We start from the raw sequence: 23467 nt of genomic DNA, 5'->3' as shown, positions 1-23467 counted from the left end.
TGGACAATTAGTGTGGTTGTTGGCTGCAGCACAACAAGGAGTCAGCTCGACTCACAGCAGCAGCAGCTCCCTCATATGTTTTTCCAGCCTTATACTTAATGAAAACAATGTTCCGTGTCTGTACAGAGCTGGGAAGTGGGAGGAGGTGCAGGCCTGGACACTTTGTTTACCACTGTACATTTCAGTCACTGAGTTTTAGTGATATTGTCAGTGTTCCTGAACATGGAAACAATACTAGGTTTATGTTGCTGCCATCAGTTCAAATTGTTTCCACTTTGTTTCTGAGAAAGCGTGTCTTTTCCTGCAGTTTGTTATGGCAGTTGGTTCTGAATATTACATTACCCATGAGCATGAGTGTTAGAAAGTAACTAAGTAGATTTACTCAAGCACTGTACTTCATAAACAATTGAAGTACTGACCCAAGTATATCCATTTTATACTACTTCATACTTCTACTCCACTACAGTTCAAACAATGATTAGTTGATGGAGAAAAAAATGCCCCTAACTATTTTGATAATTAATATTTTTGTCTGTTTCAGCTTCTTAAATGAGAGGATTTGCTGCTTTTTTTTTGGGTTATATATGATTTAAATGAAGAGTCTTTGGGTTTTGGACTGTATATTGAACAAAAGAAGTGATTTAAGGAGGTCACTTTGGACAAAAACCACTGAACAGATTTTTACATAACTGTAAAATCAAGGATGAGTCGCAGCCCAGAATAGACCCCATTAACTTTTTGGTGTGGATCTGGATAAAGGAACAGATCCAGGATTTTTTTTTTCGTTTTTCTGGATCTGGCGGATTTAAATATGTTTGAGATTGGATTAGGCTTGATTGAATTAAAGGGGACTGACACTATAGTGCCTTTCTAGTTTTGCAAATAGATTGCTCGTGATATTCTGGACCTAAGTTCAGGAAATCTGCAACACAGACTGGTAGAGCTGAAACGATTACTCGAGTAACTCGAATAATTCGATTACAAAAAATGGTTGAAGCAAAATCTCTGCCTCGAGGCTTCGTTTAATTCCTATTACCCGCGTTATGTGGCCTGCTTAGCTCAGGGATCATTTTTCCACACGGACACACACCACTACGTTCAGAATTGAGTGGGCACGATGGCGGAGAGCCAAGAAACCGTCCGTAAAAGACAGAGAAGGTCCAAAGTTTGGGATCATTTCACACTTAAAAAAGAAGATGACAAAGTGTGTCTACTGCAAAGCAGAACTGGCTTACCACAACAGCACATCAACAATGATTCAACATCTGAACCGAAAGCATCCAGTTGTTAACACCAGCTCACCAAGCGTCGCCAACACAAGCTAACGTGAACAGTGATGTTAGCTAATTCAACGTAGCCTACCATCGCTAGTTAGAACGTATGGTATTTGTAGAGGCTGTAGCCTGACTGGTGATTGGCTTTTTCATACGCAGTGGTTCCCATTAATGAACAAGACTCTGGCAGTCCACCATAGTCTGATTTGCTGCAACAAAGTCTCATTGAACTGAAAATATTTTTCACATCTAATAATAGTGTTGAAGATCTCCAATGTTTTGTGCCGTTAATTCAGCAAAGCATCTTTCACTCCCAGTCAGTCAAGCCCCCCCACCCCTTGCTGTATAGGAACACACGAACACACATACACACACATACTCCAGCCCAAGGCCCCATGAATTTCGCCCCCTCCCCCTTGTATCAGAGTGGCGTGTCACTAGCCCCATTCACACTGCCCTTTGAGTTCGGGAATCATGTGCCGATTCTCCGCACCGTCCTCTGTGTGAAAGTTTCAGCTGTGGAGAGAGGGGACAGTTTCAGTGTGGCTCTGATGCGCCGTAGGAGGTAGTATCAGAGCCGCAGCAGAGGCGAGGCGGCGTCTGTGTGAATAGAGCGAATAGAGGTGCGGAGCAGGGATTGATCTGATGGTGTTCACAGTCTGACAGCTAAACAGATCCTTCACTCATCAAATAAAAAGAGAAATGACCCACACTTCAACTGGTAGTGTCTTTGGCAACTTACATGAGGAAAAAAATACCACAGTTATACGTCGCAAAGTATCTGTCGTCCTGTCTGTCCTACTGACTACTCGCACATTTCGGCCTGAAAAACAGCGTCTGTCCCTGGCAAAAAACTTTAACTCACCATGTGTTTGTCTCTTTCCACTATTGTTGTTATAGTTACTGTCTTGAAAAAGATCCAGAGAGCCAGACAGGGTCCGCTGTTTACTGTTGGCTATTATGTAATTATGTAATTTAGAGCAGAAAACTTCACTTTGGCACTCTCCAGGGTGTTTGGTGGGTCAGGATCTCAACCACAACACATTATAACTGCATCCATATGATTATAAACAGTCAGCAGGTACATGTTTAGATTAACGCATTGAAAAAAACCCACAGATTTCAATGTCCTCATGCGTACCTTTGTGCCTCTTTTGGATCTGCCGCGCCGGCGTGCTGTATGAATTGACACACTGGTGCGTCTTTACGCCGGAGCTGCTTGGCTCTGTGTGAACAAACAAATGTGGAGAATTGGTGAGCCGTCACTGCGGAGATAATGCAGAGTCTCTGTGTGAAAAGGGCAAATGTTTACAAGTTAAACTATGAAGCAGAAATCTGGTCATTACAAGGAAAAAACATCAAAGATTTACAGGAACAGCTATTAGGTAGATTCAAATAGTTTCAGATAACTAATGTTAAGTTGATGTGTTAGTTTGCAGTCTATCTGTGTCTGTCTGTCTGTCTGTCTGTCTGTCTGTCTTGTTAACCTAGCTAATGTAAGCTGGTAATTGTATTCCTTGGTCTGCTGTTTTATTTACCAGCCACTTCCAGCGCTGTTCTGTGTCCCTGTGCCTGAGAAATGTGAGACTAAATACAACTCGTTATTTATTACATTTGATAAGCACACATGCGTAACATTGTTTATGAACTGCAGCTTGGAAAAGATATACACACGAAACTCAGGTTTTCCAGCAGCAGCTTGAACCAGACTGACCAGACAATGGACGAGATGGTTCTCCTGACAGTTGACAGTCAAGGTTTAGTTACATCAAAGTTTAGTTACAGTGGATTGATAATGACTGTTGCCTATAGGCTTGTGTTAATAGTGTATAGCCAAAGCTGTATTGTATAGTAAATTGTGATAATCACCTAACCAATTACCGGGCAGCAGAGCCAAAGCTTAGTTATATTTCAGTATTTTATACATTTAAAATTTTCTGATTTATGGCATTAACGACAGTTATTTATGAGATAGCCTCTTAAAATATGCAAATTGTTCGTTCGGAGCACCCTCCTGCAGGGCCTGTGGTCCACCATAGTCTCATGATATCCTTTGGGAAATACTGATACCATAATGCTCCCTGGAAATCGCACTTTAAATGTTTATGACCACAGGTTTGAAACTAATGAATTTTTTTTACTGAAAGATACATCTCATTGCATTTGTAGAGTCTGCAGGTTTGGTTTTTAAGTTTAGGCCTCCTGTATGGGCCCTCTCAGCCCTGCCCAGTAAGACATCACCCTGATAGTCCTCACACATCCTCACATTGTTGTCAGAAGGCACTTTATTGCAGCTTCTCTGTTTTGGCCATAAATTCTGCCTAATCATCAGGGATGTTCTCGTTCAGGAATTTGATGGTCAGTGGAAGTACTGAAAAGTTTGCTGACGTGTACATATGCAACTAGGACAGTTTAATAAGGGCTGCATCATCTTTTAGTGTATCTCCTGCTGTCTTCAGTTCTTTGACATGAATGAGGTCTTTGATTCTCTGATGCGGTCTGGTTGTCATGTGATTACGCTGAGTGACTTTCCAAGAGAAGCATGTCAACCATAGAACAAGCTGCTGTCAGTCTTTCCATATGGATGAAACTGAAGGTCAGGGTTCTGAGGGCTGCTGCTAGTTATAAATACTTGTATAGTTATACGTATCCCTTGACTGAATCGGCTGTTAGACATTGTGATCAGGGAAGAGTCTGATGGAGCTTTTGAAACAGGGATTGCACAATGATAAAGACTAAAGTTCTACATTTTCAACTCAAACCTGCTAGGGTCAGGGATGAGGGAGTTCACACAGGCTTTCTCATGCAGTCATAATCATATGGAGCTTAGTGCTGTTTGACTCAGCTGAGTGTCATACACATACAGATGATTGCATTGTTTCTGTCTGCTGTGGGTATTACATGAGTCAGCGCTGACTTTATTCCCCGGTCTCCCACCCATGATGCACTCGCCCTACAGTGCTCTGGCCCCTCCCACCCAAAGGGTGGAAGTAGATGGAAAGAGCACAAATGTTTTGAGAGGTGCAGTACTCACCAAGATCACTGCTGGGATGGAATGTACTCTTGACAACTGATAACATTCTCAGGAGTAGGGCTTGATTAAAATGTGTCTGCGGCCTGACGTGTTGGTGTTGTGTTGGAGACACAATGAGCATTACAGTTTTGACATTTTTCAAATATCAACAGTTATTAATCAAGTGCATGCTCAGATTTCGTAATTTGGTTTTACTTGTCACTCGTACAGTTTTTGAATTTAAATCTTATATCTTTTATCTTTAGACTGAACATTTTCAGAGTTCTAGTACAGCCACTTGTAGGCAACTTTTTCCATTTAAGACCCTTTCCTCTTTTCATTAGGTGAATAACAAATTACCTTCACTCCCACTTCACACTGTAATTTGCATTCTTGACAACACCTATTTCATGTTTCTTTGTCATGTGCATGTGTGCACTAAGTCTGGAAATGTGCAGCATTGTGCCTGTATTTAAACGAACAGCATCTCTTGCCTGTCTTTATGACTGCTGGCTTGTTTGACTCTGAATCGCTGCCATATGAGGTGGGAGTGAGAATGTGTTAGGAAACATACATGTCTCCAGGCATTCATGTATTTTAGAAAACTACAATAGTGCTATCGAAGCTAACAGTACATGCCAGCCTACACCTAGCCTACTAATTAAAAATGGCAAATGTCTAAAAACCATGGGTCTGGACTTTCTCCTTCCTCCATCTCTCGTTTTCTTAGCTAAGGGTCACATTCCTCTTGAGACTTCCTGTCCGACCCAGAGAACAATTCACTGTTGCTTTTTTTTCTTGACCATGTGCCTGTGCAGGAGCTATGGTACATTCAATCACACTTATTTTTAGGGAGTAAAATCTGTATGTAGCCTGAGAGCTACATTCAGAGATTTGTACAAGAGCATGAAAGCAAGAATGTCTGCTCTTGAAGACATCATGTAATTAATTGTTGGCTTTCACTTTATTTGTTAACCTCTGACACAGCAGCAGCTCTGTGGATGTAACTCTGCTCTGTTGACGTCTTTCATGAAGTGTGAGACATTCTTTGTGGGAGAGAGTGGAGCAGGAGGCAACTGACTCAGACTGGCGAATGTGTAAGAGAAGCAGTTCACTCTTTGGTCACCAGGATGTTTATTCAGGATAGTTTGCTTTAATCCTCACAGTAAAACAATGATGTCAGGCTCATTTCACCTGTATCCACCAAGTGTTATTCAAAATGTTGTCCTGCAGTGACTTTCTACTTACTACTACTTTCTACTTCCCTGCCTTTTTCTGGCCACATGTGAGACATTCTTTATGAACCAGTTATTGTTGAAGCAAACTGATATATTGTCTAGGTCTTTTCTTTTGTCGTGTCTAGATTCATTCATATTGTTGTGTGGCTAGCTTCCAAATGCCAATACCAGTGATCTTAATTGTGTACTTCCAGCTCTTCATAACCACAATGCAGAGATGGGCTTATCCACGTCCCTACTGCAGTTGCACCTGTTGGACATATTTCCCATCAACCCTAGATGGAATCCTGATTACACTGAACAGCCAGTTACTAATGTACGAATACAGGATCAACATGTAATGCAGTTTGATCGATGCAAATATCCCCAAGATGCTCGATAGTTCCTTTTTTCAAGTCGTTTCATCTAAATGAATTTTCTATTTTAGATGGACTACTATTTTTCTTTGGGTTCATGAGTAAGTGAACAAAGCTGTTTTTGTTTCCCGGGAGTAAAGTACAGTGTACCCTATTAGGCCTTATTTGCTTTATTAGCCTTGTTACATTGTTGGCAAAGGTGTGTTTGTCAAACATAGCTGAATTTACCCGACAGCCTTCTTTATGTTAAAAAGACCACCCCCTTTTCTATTTATTTGATAAATGTATAATAATTCAAGGTATCAATTTGTTTTTTAAAACCCTTGTTTAAAAAATGACAATAAATGTACCTTGAACCTTGTAATGTGATGAATTGTCATTAACAGTAGGACCTATTCAACAACAGTTACATGGACTGTTTTTGCTCCATACGAGTGGATGACACTCAGATCTGGATCAGGGAAAGTCACACGATTTGGATTCACCTTCAGTAGCCATAACGTGTCTTCCATCACTAATTCTATCTATGCACAAGAGAGGCCAAGTAGTGTAAACTTTCCTTTCACAGGTGTACAGTGTAAGAAGTTAGACATGGGAAGGCCAACCAGAGCTCAAGCACAAACTAATGATGTGGGCTCACTGATAAAGCACAAAAAGAGCAGTTTGATGTGCCACATTTTACACTTTGTCAAGTCTGTGTTTGACTTTCACCTTCAAATGTTCCCACTTGAATAACTTTAGGCTCTCAGGTCACTGGACTTGGTCTCATTTAGTCTCACTTGATCTACTCCGCTAATTGAATTGTATTCTGTATCAGGGTGTGCATTAGTGAGAGTAAGTGTGTCTAGTTATACACCTCACATTTGTGAGAACACATTTAAGTTAAATCTTGGGTGTGAGTTGTTTGCTTTTTAAGGTTTAGGTTAGGGTTAGGTTAGAGTTGGGTTTAGGTTTACGTTAGGCCATGAGGTTAGGCATTAGTTGTGATGGATAAGGTTCAGGCAAGGCTTAGGGTTAGGGTTATATTCATATATCAGCCGATGTACACACATTTATTGCAATAATCCCTCAAATGTGGTTATCAAACACTTTTGACAAAGACACAGTGCCTATAAAAAGTAGGGTTAGGGTTATTTGCCAAAATCACTCGATTGGATATCTGAGAGGGGTAAATGTATAATCCGATCCAATGTATTAGCCTAAACTCTCCCATAAATGCTTAAACTATGCGCAACATGCTGTAAAGCGAGCAGCATGTGTCACGTGACTAGCTGGAGCGAGCTTGAGTGAGACTCTCGTCATGTCAGCTGTCTGGAATTACTTTAAGATAACAGAAGAAAAAAGCAAAACAGCTGAGTGCAATTTATGCAAAGCAAGTGATTCGAGGGGTGGCAGCACCATTGGAAACTAGAAAATTGGCTGCAAAAGAAGAGTACAATTCAGGGGGTGGATACAAAAGATTTCGGAGTCACAGACTCCACATACAACAACTGTTGCCTGGATTCTTCACCAGTCAAAGCTTTATGGGAGAGAGGCAAAGAGAAAGCCACTGTTGAAGAAAGCTCATTAAATCTCAACTAGAGTTCACCCAAAGGCATGTCGGAGACTCCAAGGTCAACTGGAAGAAGGTTCTTTGGTCTGACGAGACCAAAATGGAGCTTTTTGACCATCAGACTAAACGCTATGTTTGGCGGACACCAAACACTGTCAATCACCACAAACACACCATCCCCACCGTGAAGCATGTTGGTGGCAGCATCATGCTTGATTTTAACAAGCCTTCCAGGGCCTGGAAGGCTTGTAAAGGTAGAGGGTAAAATCATTGCAGCAAAATATAGTGAAATCCTGGAGGAAAACATAATTCAATCTGCAAGAGAACTACTTGGGAGAAGATTTATTTTCCAGCAAGACAATGAAACGAAGCATACAGTGAAAGCTAGAAAGAAATGGTCTGAAGACAACAAGGTGAATCTTCTGGAGTGGCCGAGTCAAAGCCCAGACCTCAGTCCAATAGAGAAATTGTGGCTGGACTTGAAAAGGGCTGTTCAGGCCTGATCCCTGTGCAACCTGACAGAGCTGGAGCAATTTTGTAAAGAAGAATGGAGTAAAATTGCAGTGCAAGCCAGACTCAGTGCTGTGATTTGATGGCCCACAGTGCATCTACTAAATACTGACTTGAAGGGGGTGAATACTTATGCAATCACTTATTTTACATTATATATTTTCAATTAATGGATTTGTTTTTTATAATAAAAAAAAATGTCAAAAAAGCCAAATTATATTGACCATGATTCCATTTATAAAAGCAAAAAAAAGGGGAAAACGTCCCAGGGGGTGAATAATTTCTAGGCACTGTATGAACTGAAGACAGGATATTTGACAGTTTTACTGTAAACTTTACTGTCTAAAAAAACATCAGTGCAAGTTTTTATATCGGCACATATCTGACAACATATACAGCAATAACGACATGTCTGTGAAGGACCGCTATCAGCCACCCAATATGTCAGTTGTCTCAACAATGCGTTTTGTCACTGAGAGTCCTCACATCTATATAAGTACAAACTGTGTGTGTGTGTGTGTGTGTGTGTGTGTGTCTGTAAAAATGTGTCTTTCCTGGATTGTTTATTTTATTTCTGAATTGATTGATACGACCCTGATTCAAATGAATGTTGAAAGTCCACGTATGTCACAGCCCCTGAAGCTGAATGCTCATTGTGCTCATTGTTTCAAGCACCATGTGAAACACAATAAACATTACAGTCATTGTATTTGTAACAGTGTGTGCATTTGTGTTTGTGTGTTTCAGCTCGGACTGGGGAGGTGATGGGGCAGTTTGGGCATCTGTATGAGCAGCAGTATGCAGTGGCTCTCTTTAACAAAGTTCGCTTTGACATAGAAGGAGGAGGCGGCCCTCAACCTCAACTACTACACCGCAAGGTAAAATATCCTCTTCCACCTCTCTCAACTCAACAGCAGAACCTCCGACAATCTGCCAAAATGTTTCCTAAATTTTTTGAAATAAACAGCTGAACACAACTGTATGCAAGGGCACTTCTGCCCAGAAACTTAAAAAACTAGTTGAAATACTACAGTAAAATTATGGAATATTAAGAATCAAATTTCAGTCAGTTTCTAATTGGGCAATATTTTTCCTCAAAGTGTTACTCCACTTATTGTACACATTAAAGTATGTGTACAGGTGTTGGTGAGTGCGACTGCGTATGTGAAAAAGTAGTTTATTCAGCAAATCTGTTTCCATCAAACATTTTGCGCATTGGCTCTGATACTTAAAGACAGGCTGGCTTTTCTGCTCTTCTACATGCCTGTGCAGTGTACTGTCATGTCATTGAATTGAAATGTGTTTCACCCACAGATTCCTCTGGAGAACAAGTCCATCTTCTCCGGCTCACTCTTTCAGTACCTGGAGGAGAATAAGAAATGGAGGAACCGCTTCTTCTTCGTCCCAGACTCCTACAACATCAGTTACTATGACAACAAAGCGGTGAGACAAAAAAAGTGTCTGTACACACTGTTTTATATGATGCTTGTTTCACTCACTGTTCAACATGTTAACTCTGCTCCATGTCTTCACTACCAGGCCCATGACAGACACAACCATCCCAAAGGAACCATCAACTGTGCTGGCTACAAAGTTCTGACATCTATTGAGCAATACATGGATCTGATCAGCAACTGCCTGCCTGGTGAGGCGGAGAATGGGATGGGAGAGAAAGGGAGGGGAGCCTCAGCTGCAACAATTCATGCCGAATATTTTAAGCAGATTTTTTTTCTATTCCACTTTTTCATGACCAGAAAAAAGATTTGAATCATATCATCAATCAACCTCTGGACATTAAAACTCAGTAAAAGCCTAGGATTGTAGTAGAAGTTCTCACATTTGGGGAGTTCCTGCCGATTGACGATGTATGACACATTGGTTGGAAAGAAGATCTCAATAAGTGTGAGTTTGGGAGTTAAGGGTTGGAACATTGGGAGGAATTATAGATGGAGAGAAAAACAGAGTAACTGTGTTTGCAGATCAGAGGGACTCATAGTGAGACTGCTGCTCACCTAAACTTCATATTGTAAACATGAGAGCAGATGGGTTGTGTTTAAGCCTGCCAGAGGCTTCATATTCTTGGTGAAAACCAATTTGACTGAGGTGGCAATAGGAAGATAGAATGGGACAAAGGGGTGTCCGAGATAAGATTATTACAGGTATCACTTACATCCGTCTTTATGGCTTCACCTTTACGTCAAAAGGAAAACTTAGGTAGACTCTATGACGAGCTTAATCGCCTCATAAATTCATCCTAAACATTTTTTACTCAAAATCTCCTCTAGTTTGGTCTAAGTTAATCCTCAGTTCTACACGCCATTTTGACCCACTGCTGATGCTTGACTCTCTCTAGCTTCTCTCCTACTACACACCTCTCCCGTCACTGCCTGCCGTTTCTTGTCAACCCTAAAGTCATAGCTCTGGTCAGAGCTGCTGTAAATCACCTCCTTACTGTATTGCCTGTCTTCAAACTGACCTCCATCGGTCTTTGAGGCTATATTCAGTCCAAGTTTGGTCTTTCAGGCTGCCAAATCCAGTTGAGCCGAGCCCTGTCTCCCATTGTGACACACCCCCACCCCCCCACCCCACCCCAACCCCCCCCTCCATGGCCAACTGAGCCATGAGCTTTAGCTAATGGTAGCTACAGTAGCTACAACCAAGGTTAGCTAGCATAGAGCAGCAGTTGCTCGTTTGCTCTGGTGATAAGCTGCCCTGTATGTTTTTGGAGCTTTGAATTCTGACTATATTTTACAAATGATACACTTTTAAGATTAAAGATTGATTCAGTTGTCATTATGCAAGTTGTTTAAAAAATGTTCTGTGGGGTTGATTATTGCCTGACTGCACTACATGGATTAATAATGTTGCTGCTGAAGCCTACATTAATCTCTTAAATGTACATAGACACTCTTCATTCATTATAGTCAATTTTTTCCAGGTGTGAAAGCCAAGTTGGGAAGTTCACCTTTCCTGAAGTGTGCCACCCAGTTTCCTCTGATCCTGTGGCACCCTTATGCCCATCACTACTACTTTTGTGTGGCAACAGAGAAAGAGCAGCAGAAGTGGCACGCTGTCCTCCAGGACTGTGTCAGACATGCCAATGATGGTGAGTCCTGCCAACTAATGACCAACACAAAGTTGGTCAATTAAAGACACACACACACACACACACACACACACACACACACACACACACACACACACACACACACACGCGCGCGCGCTTATTAATACTGTGATGGACAAAAATGACTCAACACGATATATGACATGTTTGTTCGTTTCATAACAGTAAGATTATGTCCTTACATGGGTCATTAATGCTCCAATTAGTTGACGATTTAGTTATGCAAAGCACTTTTTAAATGAGATGCTTTACAATGCTCTGATATGTTAAATTAAGTTACAAGGCACCAGGACACATCAGCCTTCACTGATGCTCTGGGCAGGTTTATGAGACAAATATGAACTTGAGTCTTTTGATTTAGTCTGTGGCTGCCTAGGGCGGCAAGCTGAGGGGAGTGGATGAAAGCGTCCCCACAAGTGGCCTCTAGAACATTCTGAATATATGTGGCTTAAACATATTGGGCAATTTGCCTTCTGTTCACTTGCCTTATTTGCTATAGAGACATTTTGTGGAAAAATGGAGATGCAGTGAGAGCAAGAATGGCCTCATCCTGGACGAGTTCCTTCAGAGTTCTCTGTTAGAACAAAAACATTTGATGCGTTTTCATAAGAGCTTTGTGGAAATTAAAGTATCACTTTTCTACACTTATTCAGAGACCTTTAAGTTCTTCTAAGTTTGTAAAATAATACCTGATGATGCAACAGTTCTTTTGAATCAACATGTCTCATCTTGTCTTACATGCTCGGCCCCAGTATTGAATCACTTCTATTGCAGTGCACAGGGTTGCTTCTTTCTGAATTGTGGAGCAACTCAATCCCAGTACTCTATCTGGCCCCTCTCAGACATGAAGCCATGTATTTTGGGAAACATTCCTGAAAGTGATATTTCAGATGCACTTTTCTCTGGACTCACTATCTTGCATCAGCACTGATGAGTGTATTGACCAAACAAGGTTAGAAAACAAGAACAGTCTCTGCAGTCCTCCCGTTGTGCATAACTTGCTCCATCAGAGGACATAACTATTTTCCAGAACGCAGATATACTTGCTTTCAACTATGCATTCACATGTGCTTAATGACTATCCCGCACATCCTGCATTCCTTTAAGCGTGTGTAGTGGTGATGGTATATTAGGTTGTAGCAGACTCAGTAGCAGACTCCAAACAAACCAAAACAATGAAAAAAGTTTTAAATTCCCTTGGGTGGTGCCATGTTTGGTATGTTGTGGAAAATCTGAAGTTTTGAAACCAGATTTGATTCAGTCTTTACCTGCCACCCAGTTAAGTTGCTGTACATTTTAATGCTTCAGCTGTGCGCAAGGTATGAAGGCAAGTATGGGAACAAAGACACCCACATTGCAGGTCTGGACTACATGTTGGTTAAAAGCAGGCATATCATTTTTGCTGATACACCAGGGTAGTTGTTGAAGGAGTGGACAGTAGTACTAATGTAGCCCATTGGGATCATGGAATCAGCTAAATGCTTGGGGATTGTGGGTGTATTATACAGTAAACACTAACAAATTAGTGAAAAAATTTACAAATGTTCTGATTGCGGCATCAGGGTAACTTGATGTTAACTTGCAGGATAATGATCTAGTATCACAGTTGTATGAAAGTAAAGGAGTAACACAGTGCTCCTGGCCAGCAGTGTGCAAAGGGGTTGTATTTTTGTCTCAATATTAATCATTGGTGGGTTTTGGGTGTAACATAAATAAACCAATCAGAGTGTCATCTGCCATTCCCTTTTAAAAGCCAGGTGCGCCTGCACATTGCTATTTAACAGCGATGCTCGTCTTCGCTGAGGGACAGGGATGTGGTCCTTGTTCTGCTGGACCCTCTGCCTTCACTATCTCCTAATCCTCTGTCCCATCAACAACTCCATTTACAAAGTACAAGGTAAATTTATTGTAATGTTTTAACCAAGGGTTTATAAAACAAAATAATAATTCACTCCTTGAATCCTGTCACATCTTTTAGACAATAGAGTTTTGAGGATGAGTTGAGGAGTCTCACAGTCTGAGGAATGAAGCTGCTCTGTAGTCTGATGGTATGACAGCAGATACTTCTGTATCTTTTGTCAGATGGCAGCAGGGTGAACAGACTGTGGCTGGATGGGTGTTGTCTTTTAGTATTTTTGGACTCTGTGCAGACATCTCACTTCACTGATGTCACTGATGCTCTGTAGATGGTACCAGTGATGTCCTGGATGGTGTTAATCACCAGCTGTAGAGCCTTCCTGTCCTGGGCCATGATGAACCATGCCACTTTGGGATGTTTGCAATCAGGATGCTTTATATTGCTACTCTGTGAAAGGTGACCAGAATCTGGCTCCAGAGTATAGCCTTGATAAGTTTCTGTGGGAAGTAAAGCCTTTTCCGTGCTTTTTCAACCAGGGTGGTGATGTGTGATGACCATAATATATAACTAGAACTGTTCACAAGTTTCTTCTTCTTCTTCCTCTTCTTTTTCTAAAATCAACAATCAGCTTCTTGGTTTTGCTGACGTTGAGCAGTAGAGTGTTCTCTGTGCACCACTCTGCAAGATTGTTGATTTCCACCCTATATGAATTCTCATCGCTGTTTTTATATTACTGGCAATGATGGTGGTGTCGTTCTCATACTTCACAATTGAGTTCTCTTGATGTCTGGGAGTGCAGTCATGGGTGTACAGTGTGAACAGGAGGGGGCTAAGCACATAGCCCTGGGGGGCTCCGGTGTTGAGCACCAACGTAGAGGATGTGTGACTGCCAATCCGAACTCTCCAGGGTCTGCTTGTGAGGAAGTCCAATATCCATTTGCAGAGTGTTGTACTGAAGTCAACAAGCAGCATCCTGATGTAGCTGTTCCAATTGTCCAGGTGTGTGAAGACTGAGTGGAGGGCAGTGGAAATGGCATTGATCTGTTGGTTCTGAAAGCAACTGGTGAGGGTCCAGGCTGGCAGGGATGTTGTCTTTGATATGCTGGCGATCCAGTTACTCAAAACACTTCATCAGGATGGGGGTGAGAGCCACAGGGTGGTAGTCATTAAGCAGTCATTAGCAGATTTTTTTAGGTACAGGAATGATGATTGCTCTCTTGAGGCAGGAAGGAATAGTCTCCTGTGAGAGTGAGATGTTAAAAATGTCAGCTCAGCTAGCTGACTGGCACATTTTTAGTACACAACCAGGTATATTATCTGGACCAGCAGCTGTTTAAGTAAATGCACCAATATTTAACTGATGAGAATAAGCACTAATGCGTATCCCTGTGTATGTAAGTAGTAAATTGATTTTAGTCTGTGGATTAGTCTGGCCAGGTCATAAAAAATATGAATTAAATTAAAATTATTCTTATTAATAGCGGATGGGAGGCAGTTGGGCGAAATAATACATCTTTAATGGGGAAAATGTTAATTACATTACCTGTAGTGATCTCCCAGCGACAGGAACAATAAGAGTGTCTCTCCATTAAGAAAGATGCTGTGTATTTACTGAGGAAGAGCAGCTAAACTTTAAATGTTATTTAAATCTTGCGACATGTCGACAGGATTGGTCTGGATCTAATGTTTGTTAACAGTCTTTGTTCTTCTAGACATCAAAAGGTCACACACACAGCAGATTCATAAAGTCAAATAGTTTGGTCTAATGCACCTGTCCTGATCAATCCCGAGTTCCATCAGAGCTGACTAGAAATATTTAATTCAGAAGCTAAAAATGTAATTCTGTTTCCTCTGTCATTCAGGTTTATAATTGAAAATTAAAGTTTTGCTGCCTAAACATGCCACAATAACCACGACAGTGACATTAGCTGTCTCTCTTATCATTAAAGCCAAGTTTCCGTGCATTGTAAACCAGTCTATGTAGGCACATCTTACTATCTGAATAATGCAGCCTTTAAATAGCAGGAAACATGCTGAGACATTGACTTTAGACAACAATTAGGTTTTTGTTGGTCTATGGCACAGTCGCCTTCTGCTGCCTAAAGATGGCAATACACCTGATCATACCTCATTTGAAGCCCTACGTACATGCTCATAGGCACAAGCACACAATGTGGGCACTGGTCATGAAAATGACAACTGCGTCAGCCAGAAAACTGCCATGACACTTTGCACTGCGGTAAGATAGGGTCCAAGCAGGCAGCAGGCTAATGCTGGCTAGCTTCCGACTTAAAGTTGAAAAAATAAAGTGCTTCTTGGTGTAATCTTTAACATAGTTTTGTCAGTCCACAAGTGACCTTACTGTTGCAGAGTGAAGATAGAAACTCTAGCCTGTGAGCTCTCAGCTGTATATGTATCTGCCGCAATCAGAGGTGAATGTGAAACTGGCACTGGATTGCAAGTGTAAATAAGAGTAAATAACTACATTATGGTGTCATGCCATGACATATTTACCTGGTTGCCATGGTGCTCAGCTCAGATTAACACAGTGCCAGAGGTAGGACCCAGGAGGAAGCTGTCACTTATAACAGAAGCTTTGTTCTAACTACACCTCTGCTGTTTACTTTAGCAGTGGCTTCATTAACTGACAGGTGCTGCAGTTCATCCACCACACTTGCACTTACATTCTCAGACACACAGTTTATAGATATTGTAGGGTGGAAACAGAGACAGACAAATAGGTGTCTGAGACTGTGTGTGCTGTGTGTTCCCAAAAAAATTGTACAGTGTAGATTACTGGTCCAGCTCTGAGCAGTGCAAACTGTTTTCATGTGAGGTGTATGCAGATCAAGCCAGTAGAACTGTCTGAGTAGCATTCTGCTTGATTTCATAAAATTAGAGACTGTGATTCAGGAAGTTACCAAATCCAACATTTGAGGTACTTGTATACAATATATAAATCTGGATCTCAGACTGTCACACTCCATATCAGGGTGCTGAAAAAGCCCTCTCTCAGAACCTGTAAATATAAGTAAATCAGGTTTTCATTAATTGGTTATAGCCAAAGGGATTAAAAATGGCGCAGGTAGTTAGTAATCATCTTAGTAGGGTTGCACAATATTTGAAAGAACTGACATTGCAATATTTTTCTTCTCTGCGATGTATTGCAATATGAAAAACAGACAGGAATAATAAAAATATGATATAATAGAAATGAAATAGCTCCCTCAAACCATCGGAAACAATAAAACAAATGACAAGTAGCAATGAAATATACAGACAGACCACAACTCAATTCAATTTTGGTGTGTGTGTGCTTGAAAGATGCCCCAGAGTTCAATCCCTTGGTAGATAGTTGTTTTCCCCACAACCCAAAACGGTTCAGTTCCAATCCAGTTCACAACCACTGAAAGAAAAACGACTCAAAACTCAGCTTAGGGAAGATCCCCACAAAACAGTGCTGCTGAGACGAAAAGCTTTAGAGAAACTCTGAAAAACACAAATTCACCAGATTATTTCTCCTCCTGACGCAGACTCCGGAGACATGGCTTATGTTTTACCCTCTAACCCTCATCCTAACCCCTTTTCGTAAACCTAGTGGTTTTGGTGCCTACACCTAACCAACTGTCCAAAACTTATTATATGTGAGATGTCTGAAAGCAAGCTTTGTATATTTATTATTACTAACTTGACCACAGAGCCCTAAACATGCAAAACTGATGCTAGAGTGCTCACTGACCATCACCATATTTGATGAATCAATAGTGAGAACATGTTGGATCGGCGAGCATACAATCTCAAAAATTTGACCCGTATCACATTAAAACAACTTGTTTTCCATTCAGTGCAAGCATTTCTTTTACATTATTATTTTTTTAAATAAAAAACAATTATTTTAACTTTCTGTAATATTTGTAAACTATGGTGTTGTTAATGTTAGAGAAAGTGGTTACACATCTGTCAGTCAGGCCTGGGACAGGAAGCAAACTCAGATCTCCTGCATGGCCACTACATGCCCATCAACCTTCTCTCTACCTGGCTACATAAAGGAGACTGCTCCATGGATACTGGACGTTAGTACTACATGTAAATATTGAGGCCCAGTATAAATAAACATAAGTCCTTGGATACTATAAAGGCCAAGCTATCAGTATATTTACCGTCATGCGTCACAAGAACACAATATTCATATTCAAATCATTCATAAGTTGTTGGTGCAGCATCTTTGACTGTTGATCCTTCTTTGCTTATGAAGAAACCAGACAGAATGTCTTACAGTATGATGAACAGAATTGCACATTATATGATAGTAACACTTTCTGTGTTTTAGTTGTTTGTAAAAGTTTGGTAATAGCTCACAGCTCCTCAGGCCTCTGCTTGGTTTCCCCTCTCCTCCTGAAACTCTTTAAACCAACCTAGTGCTTTGATGGCTTTAAACAAGACTTTGTTATTTTCATGTCATTGGTCATCGCTGTGCAGTTTACAGCAAATGTAATACAGCTATGGCAGTGGATACAGTGGCATTTATAGTTTTCTTGATAATTGAGAGATTTGATGGCGGTGCCAGAGGCAGTGAGTGGTTGTTCCAGCGTGGCTTAACAAGAGCACATTGTTTAGACTGCACTGTTTCCAAGTCTGCTCTCTATCAGGATCCATTTCTTTAAATTCCCTTAGTCTTTCTAGCTCTGACTGCTCTGAACACAGTGTCTCTCTTCATGTCTCTTAATCATTATCATTCTGTGAGCTTTGAATACTGTATTCTTAACTTTTGTAGCTGTGAAACCTGAATGTGAAAACCAGGACCACACACACATTTGTAGACAAACAGTGGATTTTCAGACTTTCTCACCTCAGAAGCAGATTTTTATTTGCTTTAATGTCCCTGCAGTGTCAAGCATTGATTGGAAACCTGTGTGAGCTGTGAGGGCTGAGCCTGTGAGGAGCACGGAAGAGGAAATGGTACTAATAGTTTACATGCCTGAGCCGTGACACAGGCCAGCTGCATGATGTATGAACGGCTGAATGACTCCATATGTTCTCTGAGTGCCGCACAGAGACCTGCTATGACATTTTAACAGCTCTGTTAAAAAGTCAAGGTGTGGGTGCACTGATCTCACCCCAGGTAAACCAGTCATTCTTCTTCACACAGAGGGCTCTGTCAATGTGAAAGCAAATGTAAAATTAGGGCTTAAAATGAGCCGGACAAAATGAGTTAATGTTCTCCTGAATTAAATGATAGGAAGGAACAACAAAAATACAGAGTCAAGCACCCAAAAAACTTGATAAGTGCAGGTTTTCAGTGCATTTTTTAAGTTTTGCCTGAAAATAGTAAAACAGTGCCTCTTTTGTCTTCTGTAGAAAATATATTCAATAGGATTTTAAAGAATGAAAGGAATTGTCTCTGGATCCATGTGTACCCTGTGGTGTTTTGATCAGCTTCTTTGGTGATTGAAAGGGCAGTGACATGCAGCAAGGGCCTCCATCTGGATTCAAACCAGGAGGTCGTTGTTATTTAGCCTTGTAGGGTGAGGGTATCATCAGGTGGATGAAACGTCCCTGATAATGTCACGATTCTGGACTTTTTCTAGGAAATTTCCCTAATACTGTTGATGAAACAGAGTAGGTACTGAGAGTCTGATAACTCTGTCCTTTATTTCTCCATCTCTAGTATAAATATCACTGGGATTTGGTTCGGAGCCATCATTTGGTAGAAGCTGCATTGAATAGTAGTTTGACGTAAGCTTAGGTCACTCTTGAGAGAAGCCACAGCTAAATCCAGAAGGTGTGACTGATGTCTTGTGTTTAAGAAGAAGCAATTTTGTGGGTTGTTCAGATGGAATAGGAGACTGTAAATCCTGATCTTTGGTTTGTTTGAAATCCCCTCATGAGCAGAGGCTCAGACAAAATAACAACCCCCTCTTTGAGAGGGTCTTGGGACTTCCTGTTCCTGCTACTACAAGGAACTCTGGTCCCGCCACTGCCCTCCCCCACATACATGTCATCGCTGGGAGTTCTCACACACTGTCCAATAAGGCTGTACATATTTCAGAGTTTAGTTTAATCACAGCACTCAGTTTTTTCATGCTTTACTGATTTTAACAGATTTTCATTTTCTTTGGAAGCTAGACAACTTAAAGGAATGTAGAGAAGTTTAACTTTCTCACGCACCATTTGACTCTGGTGTTGACTACTGTCAGTTACAGTTAAACTTAAACGGCACACACACACACACACACACATTATGGGTGATCTTCCTGCTGCTTGGCAGAACTAAAAAAGCAGCCGTTATTCGCAAAAGGTTGCATGGAATAAGGAATAAGGTGGATAGACTATGAGAACATGGCAACGCAATTACTCATCATACTGAAACGTATGTCTAATTGACAGTGTAAAGGGTGACACATTAAAGGGGAGGTAGCTCTCTCATGAACACTACCAAGTGAAAATGAAGCCTACTCCAGCTGCAGTAATGGGCCAATCATCATGAATGTTGGGGAGTTTTGGTTTTGGTTTTATGGCCCACAGTTTCGACTCAGTCACCATGAACAACAACAGGACCCTGGCCCTGAAAGCTAAATGGAATTCAGCCATCATTCATTTCATTACTAGGCCTGTACTTTCCCTACTGTCACATCAAAATATGGTCCATCAAATAGGTTTATGATAATGATGGAATGAAAAATGGCAGCCATTAGTGTTGTTTTTATTTATTTTAGTGAGCAGGATTTGTCCAAACTGCTAACTAGATAGCGTGCTTAAATGCTAACAGCTAACAGCTACTAATCCTCCCATCCCAGGTTTGTCAGAGGAGAATAAAATCCAAACACCAGCCTTTACTGACGCAGTACGACTCTACCGCCAAGCTCAAGGACACTATGGCACCTGGGAGATGATGTGTGGTGAACCATCACAGGTGAGCATAGCAGTAGTAACATCTATCACTCCTCTATCTCCTGGAGTCTGCCTGTTCTTTTTAAGTAGGAATGAAGTCATGCTGCAGTATCACTGATGAAACACACCAGACTTGGTTCTGTATTGTAATGGGTAAAGCAGAACTATGACACGCTTTATGTAATACAGATCAATCATAGGGAAACACATTCTCTAAATTTCTGCCCTAACCTGATTCCTTCCACTGACCTCGTTTTATGGTGTGCATCTCAACACAGTGAGACTATTGACTGTCTGCTAAGTGTTTCCACTTTTGATCTCGTCATGCTTTGTGTGTCCTGAAGGCTGATTAAAAGGCTGAATGTATCGTCTTGCAGGCGTGATCTGGCCCAGGTTTCTATACCTGTACTGAACAGTGCTAAACCTCTATGCTGCAAACCCACAAAGACATCACATGATGTTCCAACTCTTTAATGGCTGATATGTCCGCCTTTTTTTAACAGGAAAACAAATGTTTATGTGAGTAAGACTTTACTTGGTAATCAGGAACAGCCATTTTCAGTATTAAGTGGCTGATGAAAAACTGCTTAGGAATGACCAAAGGAATGTGACAAAGATCCCAAGGCATCAATCCAATCCTCAAAATCCCAGTCTGACAAGCATCTGTGGGATGTGCAGGAACAAGTCCGATCAATGGACCCACTGGACCCAAAGGATCCACTGCCAGTTTCCCAATGCCAGACACCACGGGACACATGCAGAAGTCTTGTGTCTGCGCAATATAAAGCAGGTGGTTTTAATGTTGTGGCTGATCTAGGTATGTCAAAAAGGATTAGCAATTAGGGTTGTATGTTTAATTATGTAGCACTCCAAAGGGGACTATAGCTACAAAAAGATATTGTAAAAATTCAGTAAAGTATTCATAAAGGGCTTTCTGCATACTGCACAGAAAAGATGCATTATGCTTTTTTAAATATGTATGTGTGTATATATATATATATATATATATATATATATATATATATATATATATATATATATATATATATATATATATATATATATATATATATATATATGTATATATATATATATATATATATATATATATATATATATATATATATATATATACCACTGCAAAAGAACAGATATCACTAATTTGTCCTTTTTACTGAAAAAATATTTCATAGTTTTACAATCAGGTTTCATATTACTCAATCCTCCTGCAAGGTAGAGCCTCCAGGTTACATTAACCATGCACTACAAGTACAACACATCCACATCTCTGACCAAACTGTCAGCGGTTGAGTTGCATTATGGACGATAAAGGTGCCAGGTTATGACAAGAAACTTTAAGGAATGGTAAGGACGTGTGTGTGTGTGTGTGTGTGTGTGTGTGTGTGTGTGTGTGTGTGTGTGTGTGTGTGTGTGTGTGTGTGTGTGTGTGTGTGTGTGTGTGTGTGTGTGTGTGTGTGTGTGTGTGTGTGTGTGTCTGTCTTCCTTGCAGATCCTGTCTAACCTGGTGATGGAGGGTCTCCTCCCTGTGCTGAGGGACCTCATCTCCCCCCGCCTCAAAGGCAAACTACATGACAGGCAGAGGAACTGGATGCTGGTACGAATATTCTCCACATACACTTATACTGTGTGTATTTTTAAAAAAGTATAAATCTACAGATCGTGTGTGTGTGTGTGTGTGTAGATTAGTGATGCGGTATACAGCCTGGTGCAGGGCCAGTGTCAGGCCCAGTATGAGGCAGTGTTGCAGAAGTGTGAGGCGGCCCGCTCCTCTCTGGAGGCCTCCATACGGACAGACATGGACCAGATAATCACCTCCAAGGAGCACATCACCAACAAGATCAGAGGTTAGTGAGAGAGTGGATGTTAATATCTGCTGAAAGACTGAAGGGACATAATTTCTCAATCCATGTGTTTTATGCTTTTCTTTTTTAATTTCTATGCTGGTCTGAATCAATAATTATTCTTCATTGCTACATGAAACACATGTCTAACTATCATTTATAAAGCTACTACAAGGAGCTTTCATTTTTTCTTCATAATGACGATGTTAAAACAAAGTTAACCTTGTTTTATTGCAGTACCACCAGACTCCATTGCAGCTTCTCTCCTCAGGCTGCAAGACTCCTCGATTCATCCTCAGTTTCCCACCATAAAAAAAGTTTTAATTTTATGACTTGGAATCCAACCCGGTGACAGGCTTTTAGAATAACTACAATAATTCAATAATTCTACAAACATTGGTCTTGTTTGCTTCTGTAGTTCACACAGAGGGATCAGTATTAATCTGAGACTGTTTCGAGTCTGTTAAAAGTTCCTTGTAGTACGTTTAATTAACTGGCTTGTTTTACTTTGAGTTTATTAATTGATGGTTTAATTTCAAAACTAATGAGCCAATTTACTGTTCTTCTTTAAATGTACTGTATTGCTATTTTTTAAAAACTAAAGGTAAAAACTGTTTCCAGTGGCACACTTGCCACTCCATGAAGAAATAAAAAAAATGCTTATATACAACTTTGCATACTGCTGTATTATACTGATATTTTCATGTTCAGTAATGTTCCTGTTAAAAATATCTCCTGACATTACTGCATCAATTAGTGTTAACCCTAACCCCCGACCCATTATAAGTTACTGCTGAAATGAAAGACAATAATGTGTGTACTGCAGAAGGACCAGCCAACATACATTATCCAACACTGACTCATAGCATTGGATTTAACCTCCATTCTTTACATTTGTACCACTGTTTACCAGCAGTCTGACAGCTTCCTGTCGTTGTCACACAGCAGAGACATGGCAGACATACTGCATTCCTCACAATAATAAAAATGCTTTGTCTCAAAGAGTGACCCGTGTCCATCGTTCCCCCACAGCGGTCGTTCTCCACAAAGCCGAGAAGTTGCTGAAGGTGAGCATCCAGCCCTACATCAGCTCCATCCTGGACGCCCTGATGGAGCCGACCAGCCGAGGTTTCTCTGAAGTCCGTGATGTGATCTTCAGAGAACTGGTGGACATGAACAAGAACACCCTCAATAACGGCACTAAGGAGGCCGTGGCACAGGTGAGGAGGTAGAGGAGGAGGTTAAGGGCTGACAGGCTTTGCTGTGACAGCAACCTGAGTGATCAACAGGCAATCAGACCTTCCAGGAGTAAAAATATTGCATGTATGAACTGGTATTGCCATCAGCTGTGCAGTGATTTGAAATCTTTGTGACTATGAAATCAGAAACCCTTCAATAGTCCATTGATTTGTGAAACTTGAAATAACCTATTTTTTGTCCCCCATCCCTGCCTCCTCCTCCTCAGCACATGGAAAAGATCTCCATGCTGGCCTTCCACCCGGTGAAGATGCAGAGCTGCTATGAGAAGGTGGAGCAGCTGAGTCTCGAGGGTCTGCAGCAGAGGTTTGATGTCTCCAGCCCCTCAGTGTTTGTCCAGAGGGCCCAGATCCTCATGAGAGAGGTGACACTCTCTGACACTTGTCCTGTTTGCAGTCTGGGTTTTACACTGGAAGCTTTGCTGGTCCTCAGTTACAGCTTCAATCTGGTTAATTACAACTTCAAGTCTTATTTTCATGGTTATGTCCATCATTTCTATCAGTTATTATAACATTGTACTAATCAAGTG

The 23467-nt window shown here is 41.0% G+C and overlaps 1 protein-coding gene across 1 annotated transcript in view; it reads left to right on the top strand.

Moving 5' to 3' along the window:
• niban2b (niban apoptosis regulator 2b) overlaps positions 1-23467 on the top strand; it is a 42431-nt gene that overhangs the window by 8969 nt on the left and 9995 nt on the right. Inside the window, exons 2-10 of the mRNA XM_073465306.1 lie at positions 8691-8821; positions 9258-9386; positions 9483-9588; positions 10882-11049; positions 19726-19841; positions 21330-21434; positions 21522-21684; positions 22714-22901; positions 23147-23302. Of these exons, the coding sequence (XP_073321407.1) occupies positions 8691-8821; positions 9258-9386; positions 9483-9588; positions 10882-11049; positions 19726-19841; positions 21330-21434; positions 21522-21684; positions 22714-22901; positions 23147-23302 (1262 nt within the window). The remainder of the gene's footprint in view (positions 1-8690; positions 8822-9257; positions 9387-9482; positions 9589-10881; positions 11050-19725; positions 19842-21329; positions 21435-21521; positions 21685-22713; positions 22902-23146; positions 23303-23467) is intronic.

The sequence above is a fragment of the Pagrus major genome, chromosome 5 (assembly GCF_040436345.1).
Source record: "Pagrus major chromosome 5, Pma_NU_1.0".
NCBI lineage: Eukaryota > Metazoa > Chordata > Actinopteri > Spariformes > Sparidae > Pagrus > Pagrus major.
Note: the sequence above shows the minus strand (reverse complement) of the source record. Positions and strands in the feature narration are given on the sequence as shown.